Source organism: Zingiber officinale, chromosome 3B (genome assembly GCF_018446385.1).
Source record: "Zingiber officinale cultivar Zhangliang chromosome 3B, Zo_v1.1, whole genome shotgun sequence".
Lineage (NCBI taxonomy): Eukaryota > Viridiplantae > Streptophyta > Magnoliopsida > Zingiberales > Zingiberaceae > Zingiber > Zingiber officinale.
Window position 1 is genome coordinate 69,852,295 of NC_055991.1, and position 9,759 is coordinate 69,862,053.

Sequence of the window (9,759 nt, forward strand, 5' to 3'; positions counted from 1 at the left end):
TTAAAAAACAATTTTAAAAATTATTTTAAAAATTCTTTAAAAATTATTTTTAAAACTCTTTAAAAAACTATTTTAAAAATTCTTTAAAAATTATTTTAAAAATTCTTTTAAAACTATTTTAAAAACTATTTTAAAAATTATTTTTAAAACTCTTTAAATATTATTTTGAAAATTCTTTAAAAATTATTTTAAAAAATTCTTTAAAAACTCTTTAAAAATTCTTTAAAAATTCTTTAAAAAGTTTTTAAAAACTATTTTAAAAATTCTTTAAAAACTCTTTAAAAAAACTATTTTAAAAATTCTTTAAAAATTATTTTAAAAATCTTTTAAAAAACTATTTAAAACATCTTTTAAAAACCATTTTAAATTAAAAAAAAAACTATTCTTAAACTTTAAAAAGTATTTTAATTTTTTTTCTTTAAACATTATTTTTCTTAAAATTATTTTTCAACTTAATTTAACCTAACTGAATATTAAAACTTAAATTAAAACTTAATATTGAAATTACAATTAAAATTTAAAATTTTAACTTAAACTTAAAACTTAAACCTAAATTAATCACTAATATTAATTTAAATCCAAAATCAAAACTGAATTGAACGTATGTAAATTAAATAATTATAGAAATCATTTTAAAATCCTTTTAAACACTAATTTATAAATCCGGTTAGAAATTCCTTAAAAATAATAATAATAATAATTCTTTTAAATCCATTTAAAACTTAGACACCTAACGTAAAAACTTAAATTCCGTTAACTTTAAACTTAATTATGTAATTAAGAAGTAGAACTTAACTGTTTAAGTTTAACTTCATTTGAGAACTAAAATTGACTTGAATTAAACCTTATTTAACTGTGTCTAATAATTTTAACTTCATGCTAACTTCAAATCCCACTTAAAAGGAAGTAAATAAAAAAAAATATAATTAAAACTAACACTTTCATTGACGACTCAATCAATTAATATTAAATTTAAATTATTTTATTAAGCATTAACTTATTAAATCAAGTAAAAATTAATCAATAAATTATTGATAATGGTTAACTGTTATTGAATTAATAAAATCTTATCTTATTAAACCTTAAACTAAAGTTAAGCGCCTGAATCTAAAATTAATTAATAATTGATTAATCAAATTCAAATAAACAGTTATACCAATGATACAGATATAAGTGTTAGTAAATTAGACAAATGTGTTAGGGCTTTGAAATTTAACACAACCAAACCTTAGTATTAACTTAAGGGGGAGATTCAATTTTTTCTTTCTATATCCCCTAGAAAAATTAATAAATTAAAGGAGAGTAATAAATTAAAGGAGTATCAAATTCAGGGGGAGGTTTTTTTTCTCCTCAAGTGTTATTTTTTTTTCTTTAAAATCTCTCTAGAAAATTCTACCTCAATTTAAAAAAAAAAAATTCTACTTTGAGTATTTTTAGCAAATATTTTCAAAATTTAATGTCAGGTTCAGGGGGAGAAATAAAACTAATTCAGTTTTTCAAATTGAATTTTAAACTTAATTTTGAAAATCAAAGTTTAAAAATCAATCGTCAAAATCAACTTGTTTAAAATTGTGAATTTTTTTAAAAATCAACTCAAAATTGTCTGTTTTAAAATCACAAACTTTTTATCCTTTTTACTTAGTCTGTGAAAACTAACTCTTATAAAACTAAGTTGTTTTTAAGAATTGAGTTTTACTTTTTATTGAAAATTGAATCTTTTTACAAACTTAGTGTTGAAAAATAAACTTCAATCAGTTTTGAAAAATAGATTTTTCAAACTTAATTTTGGAATTTTGATTTTGAAAACTTATGTTTGAAAAGCGTTTCAAAGTTGAAACCTATTTTGAAAATTTAAAACTTGATCTTGAAATTTAGAACTTATACACTTATGCTTGAAAATTTGACTATTTATTTTAACTTGCTGTTAAAAATTATACTTTTATCAGTATCTTTGAATTTTTGAACTAAACTTGTTATTACTCTACACTATGCTTGTTTACCCCTGCTTATTTTTTGATGAATGTCAAAGGGGGAGGGTTAGGTGGTTAAGTTAGCTAAACCAATTTGAAAACACAAACTAACTTTAAAACCACACAAATACGTTGTTTCTTGCATATGCTTTCACTAACTTAACCAGGTTGTCATTCCATCAAAAAGGGGGAGATTGTTGGTGCGGCTAGCACTAACGATTTAACCCAGGTTTTGATGAATGACAAATAGGTTAAGTTAGTCTTGTTGTTGTCTAACACTTTGATCGAGTGTGCAGGAGAAGTCCAGACAGGTCGACGGGCTGACCGGATGTCTGGCACGAAGTCCAGCTAGGTCGACGGATAGCTGGCGAGAAGTCCAAGCGGGTCGACGGGCTGACCGGACGCTTGGCGAGAAGTCCAGCTAGGTCGACGGGCTGACCGGATAGCTGGCGAGAAGTCCAAGCGGGTCGACGGGCTGACCGGACGTTTGGCGAGAAGTCCAGACGGGTCGACGGGCTGACCGGACGTCTGGCAGGTAAGTGAGGTAAGTCACTGGAGGGGAGTGACTGCGAGGACGCGTTCCCAGGAAGGGAACATTAGGCGTCGATCCGGCTTAGATCCATTTCGGATATCTAAGTCGAGATCGTTACTAGATTCCGGTCTCGGAAAGACGGAATCTAAGTCATACTATTTTTGCTAATTCATACTCACTTTGCTTTTGCTAACAATCTGTGTTGCAGGGTAAATTTGCCTCCGAACTAACGTTTGTCTTGCAGGACGGATTCTGTGGGAAAACAGGGTCCGGGCACCCGGAAGGAATCCGGGCGCCCGGAGGTCCAGGCCCCCGGAAGGGATCCGGGCGTCCGGGAGGGAAATTTCATCCTGATCGCGCGTCGCCACGTGGAGCTCGCTGGTTGGACTTGCCACGTCTCACCAGGGCGCCCGGAAGGCATCCAGGGCGCCCCGAGCCTCATATAAAAGAAGGGTCAGAGGAGAGCTTCAGAACAACAACGAAAAGAAAAGTCTTCCACTGCTCTGCACTTCTGCGACGCTAACAAAGCTCCGACACTACGCTCCTCTCTTGTCTTTATTGTCGGTATTTGTTTTTCATTTTCATTAGCATTCATTGTACTGTTTTTTGTAATCATTATTTCGAACTGCTAGTGAATTGCCCAACGAAAGTACTCATGGAGTACGGGCCTTCAAGTAGGAGTCGTCACAGGCTCCGAACGAAGTAAAACCATTGTGTCTATTTTACTTTTTCGCTGCGTTTAAACTCTTGTTTTTCGAATCGATATTCACCCCCCCTCTATCGAATCTAACGGTCCTACAGCATGCATGGTATTTATTATACTAGCTTAGAAACTCTCAAAAATATATTAAAAATCCACAAAGGCATCAAAAGTCACTTTAGAAAAATCCCCCCAAAAATGCATATGAAAATGGTCCTCATGTTGGTCCAATTTCACTTTCAAATTGAAGGAATGTGATCCATTTAGTTGTTGCCTCCATTGTGCATTGATCCTCCTTTTCTTTGAGCCCCATTATTAAGCTTTCCAAAGTTTGCTTCATTCTCTTAGTCTTGGATCTCGTCATGGGTCCCCTAATTCCCTTCAGTGCCTCTTTTGGGCTCACATCAACGACACCCCCCAAATCGATTGCTTCCTACACTTTGTTAGCTTGCGCAGTGGAATAATACAAAACAAACAAGCTAAACTAAATACAAAACAAGAAAGAAAATGCAAACCAACACACGCCCGTTTAACGTGGTTCGGAGATGATGCTCCTACTCCACGATTGTACATAAGGTGGACGATCCCGATCCGTCGGTGGATGACTCCCCGGCAAACTCCGGCTAGCTCAAACCTTCTTATGGGTGGAGAAACCTCACCACAACTCTCACAAGAGCTCTTTTGATGCTAGAGCACAGGTAGACTACTAATAGAGATTAACTACCTCTATTTCATCAACCTTAACCAAGCTCCCAAGGCTTGGTTATATAGGCCATGGGTTGGAAAACCCCGCCTACCAGTCAACAGCCCTCTGTGAAAATTTGACCGTTACATCCTAACGGCTCGAGCGAACAGAAGCATTCTGTTCGCTCCCAGTCGATTGCTCGGTCGACTGCACCAATCGACTGATGAAAACATCAGTTGACTGCTACAGTAATTGCTACAGTAACTGTTGCAGTAAACCCTAACCCTAGGATTTTACCCCAAGTACAATCTTTTAACACTCGGACCCTCACCCTTAGACTCACTTGACACTTCTTTGCAACATTGACCTCTTGCCTTCAAGCCTACTTCCTTTGGCTCTCGTCCCTCGGATGCATTCAAGCCCGCGGCTCGTCCCCAATGTCATCCTTCGTGTATGCCTCGAAGTCTCTTCCCTCGACCCTTGTCCTCGCTGCCTTGTCCATGGTCCCTCGGATGCTCCATCCTTCACAGGACCCGAAGCCATCAACCTGAGTCACATGTGTATCCTGCAAACCTGCACAACTCAAATACACATATCAAATACAAGGGTGAACCTAACTTAAACCCTTTGCCCAAACACCAAAACACATGGTCGCACGGACCATTGGGATTACTCCAACAATTTCCTCACTAATTGATCCGTTATAATAGTATAACAACGTACTCCAAAAACCTCACTGAAGTCCTAAGGCATAAGCGACAAAAGAGATACATCTGTGGGTAGGAAAAAGATTCCTCATACTATTATGGTAGATCACCTCGACTATACTCTTTCCATCACCTAACAAACTCCGACGCAATGGGATATCTCACGATCACGGAGGTTATGAGAGGTGGTATATAAAGAGGATCCTCTCCGTTGGCAAGTTACGCAATTAACATCATCTACACCTTTTTCTCCGCATATCTTCTATTGTCCTTCTTCATCCACTTGTCAAGAAACGTATTGACTTGAGTGTCGGAGAATCTTGCCAGGGACCTCATCCCTGGTCTTTAGTTACTAACGCTTTGTCGGATTGTCGGATTGTATGCAAGATCGTTAAGGAACTTTATCGTCAGTTAAAGAAGTCTTCTGTCGGTTAACAAACCATCCACTTGAGCAAATGCGCCCTCTGCCTAACCTTCCGACAGGATATATTATTAGGGGTGTAAATGAGCTAAGCCGTTCGTGAGCTATTCGAAGCTCGATTCGATAAAAGCTCGTTTGAGCTCATTTAATTAGGCTCGTTAAGATAAACAAACCAAGTTCAAGCTTCACAATATTCGGCTCGTTAGCTCGTGAACATGTTCGTTAAGCTGATGAATTAATTTTTAAATAAAAAAATAATAGTTTTGATATTGAATTTATAAATTTTACACTCTACTTATGAAAAACATAGACAAATATATTAAATTTATTTATTAGAATAAAATTATAAATTTTAACAAGAATATTATAATTTTGTTAAAATATATAATATAGTTTTTAATGAATATTTAAATTTATAATTTATATTTATTAAATTCGTTTAGACTCTATAAAAGCTTGAATAAGCTCGTAAGATATGAATATATTCGTTAAATAAAGCTCGAGCTCGGCTCGATTATAAACTAGCCAAACTCAAATATCCAAGAGTTCGGCTCAGCTCGGCACGATTACACCCCTATCTATTATTATTATTATTATTATTATTTATCAACCTTGATGGTTTCCATTGAAAAATTAAACATTAATTGCTATGTAATTTTATAGCAATGATTGCATTGAATTCAAAGGTTTAAGACTTGGAATGATTATAGAGAATTTATTTGTATAAAATGAAATGAGATAAAAATAAATGGGTAAAAAAAAATCAAAAGACACTCCAAATTATATAAATCAACAAAAGACATCTTTGTTTTATTATTTTTTTTTTTTAAAAAAAAAGAGAAGATACTAACTGTTATAACTATTTTAAGAATAATTTTGATTAATTTAAAATAATTTTGATGAAGTTTAAATTATCTTAATCAATTTAATAAATATATATATTTTAATATAATAATATTCAGAATTTAAAATTTAAAATTTAAAATTTTAAGATTTAAGATTTAATCACATCGTGTGAAGCTATTTGATGACTGTTACATGCTACGTGACACTTACAAAGTGAAAAATTAATTATTTAAATATTTAAAGTTTAAGATTTACAATTAAGACCGAAAATTAATTATTTAAATATTTAAAGTTTAAGATTTACAATTAAAACCGAAAAATTAATTATTTCATTAAAATTTTAAATTATAAATTTTGAATACTATTATATCAAAATATTTTTATCATATTATTTAAATTTTATCAAAATTATTTAAAATAATTGAAAATAATTATAACAAATACGAGATAATTGTTACCATGTATATAATTATTAAATAATTACTATAATAATATAGTAGTATTATATTAATGTTATAATAATATTATAAATAGAGATATTTTTAAGAATAAAATAGGTAGATGAACATCCTTTTATCCAAAATAATTTTTTATATTTTATATAATTTTAAATATTGAGGTGAGGGTGTCAAATTTGGTAAGATATGATTGATATGACACAACTTTGAGTTCTAGGTATTTGTCTCCTCTCATTTTTCGATAAGGTAACAAAAATTATATATAAATTAAAAGTGCATATCTTTTTTATATTTTCATTAAAAAAAATTATATTAAAAATTATTACAAAAATACATCACATCCAATTTTTCATTATAAATTTTTTTGTCTATTATATTATATTTTTTTATTAAATTGATAAAAATATTAATATTAATTAAAATTGTCCTCATATTAATTAAAATTATTTTAAATTAATTAAAATTGTGTCAATATTATTGTAATAGTTTTAATTAAAATTACTATAACATATAAAATTTTTAGTCAATAATGGTGTAAGAAATAAAAATAAATAAATGGAAAACAAAATAAAGTTTTTAGTTTTTTATTTAATTTTCTCTTTTTAATAATTAAAAAACACAAGCTGTCTTCATATTTTTCCCATCAAAATTTTCAAGCTCCGTATTATAATTTAAAGTTCCAGGAAAAAAATTCTTTGAATAAAAAATAGTTTTTAATTAAATAAAGGATGAAAATATATGCATATTTTGTATATTATATATTTGTAATCATAGGGCTATGTATTATTGTTTATCATACTTTATTATTTTTAAAATTTTAAAATTTATCTTTAAAAAAAATTAAAGAAGAAAATGATTTTTTGAATTTCAAAAAGAAAAGTTCTTTAATGTGGAAATAGAATTTCATCGAAATATTAAATTAATCATAAAAATTCCACTATAAGTTACGAGTCATACTACGAGCTGTCGTCTCATCCAGTCTCCGGACGAGTCGCTTCTTCATCCCCGTCGTCGTCGTCTTCGTCTTCGTCTTCTTCCTCCAGAAGACGAAGAAGAACAAAAGGCGTCGCCTTTCCATTTCAAATCCATAAACCTTGCCTTCGATTTGGGGGCTGATGCATCCGGGCACGACAGAGAAGCAAGTGCTTGGCAAGGCCGCGGCGTCGCTCAATGGCATCGCTGCCCAGATCCCGGTCCCGGAGCTGCATAACGGCCGTGGATCGGAAGAGACGTTCGTTCTCGATGTATCTTCTGGTCACGAAGACTTCCTTGACGAGATCCTATCCAGTCTGGCAGCCCCCTGGGACGCCTCGGCTTCCGATCAGCAGTGGATCGTCGGGCTCGGGGATGATCCTGAGGAGGGGTTGCCATATGCTCCCTTCGACGAGTCGACGCTGTTCGCGAATCGGCTCTTGCAGTACCAGATTAGTGGTGGGAGCTCGTCGGCGGAGAAGGCTATGATGCTGCCGCTCGGCCATGATTCCCAGCAGCAGCTGCTTGTCGCAGGCTACGGAAACTCTGGGTTCCCATCCCCTCCGTTGACGCTCGGCAGGGCCGGTTCCATCGATTCGACCAATTCTAGTGTACGCCATCCTAATTTCCCCGGTTCTCTCTTCTTCCTTGTTGAAACAACGAAAACCTAATTTTCTTCTCACCATTTGATTACGGAATCGAAGGTGGTCGACGCGCTTTACTGTGGTTTCGGTGGATCGATTCAGCACACTGATTCAGCGAATCAACACAGTTTGCCCCATCTCAAGGTTTTGCTGAAAGCTCCATCTGTTCGTTCCTTTTCTCAAGAATTTCCTTTATACTCATGATAACCCAAACTAAACCCACCCAGGGAGCGTCGACGCCGGGCCAGAACTTTGGAGCAGTCATCCCCGTCGCCTCGCCGTCCGCCGGCAGTGGCACGGCGCCACCGAGGCAGAAAGTGAGAGCGCGGAGGGGCCAAGCCACCGATCCCCACAGCATCGCCGAGAGGGTAAGCGAGGACATCAACCGAGAAAAATAATTGTTTTATTTTCCATTGTTTTCGAATGAATTGGGTTGGAAATTGAGTTCCTTGATGAATCCCTTTCGCCTCTTTTTGCGTTTATCTGCTCGTACAGTTGCAGTGGCATGGAATCCTGTTCTCTTCTATGTTAATTCTCTGTTCCTGTTCACAGTTGAGAAGGGAGAGGATAGCGGAGAGGATGAAAGATCTGCAGGAGTTGGTGCCCAACGCCAACAAGGTATCAAAACTTTCTCCTTGTCTTCTTCTTGCTTTAATTTCCACTTGGGAATGTTTTGATACGAAGATAGTATTATTAAAGATTAGATCGATGTTACATCATGGTTGTCGCATCACCTGTTGATGGTGAATGAACGATTTCAAGATGTTAATTACAGAACATGGTGACGAATAGAAAATTAGGTGAATGATTATGTCCAACTAAAAGCTTGTTTGGTTTGGGATTAATTGCAGACGGACAAGGCTTCGATGCTTGATGAGATCATCGACTACGTTAAGTTCCTCCAACTGCAAGTCAAGGCAAGCTCTCCTTCCCTTCTCTTGAAAGTCGACCATATGCGAGTGGAATGCTGATGGGTTTTCTTTCAAACAGGTTCTGAGCATGAGCAGATTAGGCGGCGCGGCCGCCACTGTACCGCTTGTCGGCGGCAGCGACATTTCCCATGAGGTATTACCCTATTTGTAACGATTATTTTGAAAAAAAGATCACTTTTTTTTCCGCCTTTGCATTGTTATTTTTTTTTAATTAGCAGGAGCAGACCGGCGATGGGTTGACAGTGACGGAGCAGCAAGTGGCGAAGCTGATGGAGGAAGACATGGGCTCGGCGATGCAGTACTTGCAAGGGAAGGGCCTGTGCCTCATGCCCATCTCCCTCGCCTCCGCCATTTCCACTGCCACAGGCGTCTCTTCCTTCCCCCGTCTCCTCTCCTCTTCAAGCTCCGCCGCCCACCGGCATCTCCCCTCCCTCCCCAATCCTGGAGCCGGCGACGCCCCTTCCTCCCCGGCCGTCGCCAAAGCCTAATCTCCAACCCCACCACGAAACAGAGGAGGAGGACGAGGAAGAAAAGAAAATCTGAATTTTTCGGAAAAGTAGATGATATGCACTTGACTTTGCGATCGATCTCTTTCCGTTGATTGTTGACTTTGAAGGCATGAGTCAAAGTTCCTTCATCGATTATAATTTAGCTACCTTTAATGTGCGGCTGATTGTGTGGTCAATTTGGTGCGCAAGGGATTCAGCGGCTACAGTTTTGGTGGCCGATGATGATGCTTCTTCCACTCCCGCAACAGGAATTAATCCCTTTCGGTGAAAGATATTGGCGAGATTCTCATCCATAAGATTTACTGAAGATATTGATCAACACACGATTTAATTTGATCCATAAATTAACCGATTTAATATTGATTAACCGAATTAAATCAAAA

At 35.4% G+C, this 9,759-nt stretch overlaps 1 protein-coding gene across 2 annotated transcripts; it reads left to right on the top strand.

Annotated features, from left to right (window-relative positions):
* The first annotated feature begins 7,290 nt into the window (after positions 1–7,290).
* On the top strand, positions 7,291–9,529 carry LOC122056542 (bHLH transcription factor RHL1-like). Of its 2 annotated transcripts, none has more exons than XM_042618537.1 (7): positions 7,291–7,902; positions 7,996–8,079; positions 8,163–8,303; positions 8,488–8,553; positions 8,787–8,852; positions 8,926–9,000; positions 9,083–9,529. In XM_042618537.1, exons 1-7 carry the CDS (start codon positions 7,435–7,437, stop codon positions 9,353–9,355), a joined length of 1,173 nt encoding a protein of 390 aa, XP_042474471.1. In that variant the 5' UTR covers positions 7,291–7,434; the 3' UTR covers positions 9,356–9,529. The 2 variants fall into 2 exon arrangements, with proteins under 2 accessions (XP_042474471.1, XP_042474472.1); XM_042618538.1 differs by having other exon boundaries at positions 9,086–9,529.
* The last annotated feature ends 230 nt before the right edge of the window (positions 9,530–9,759 follow it).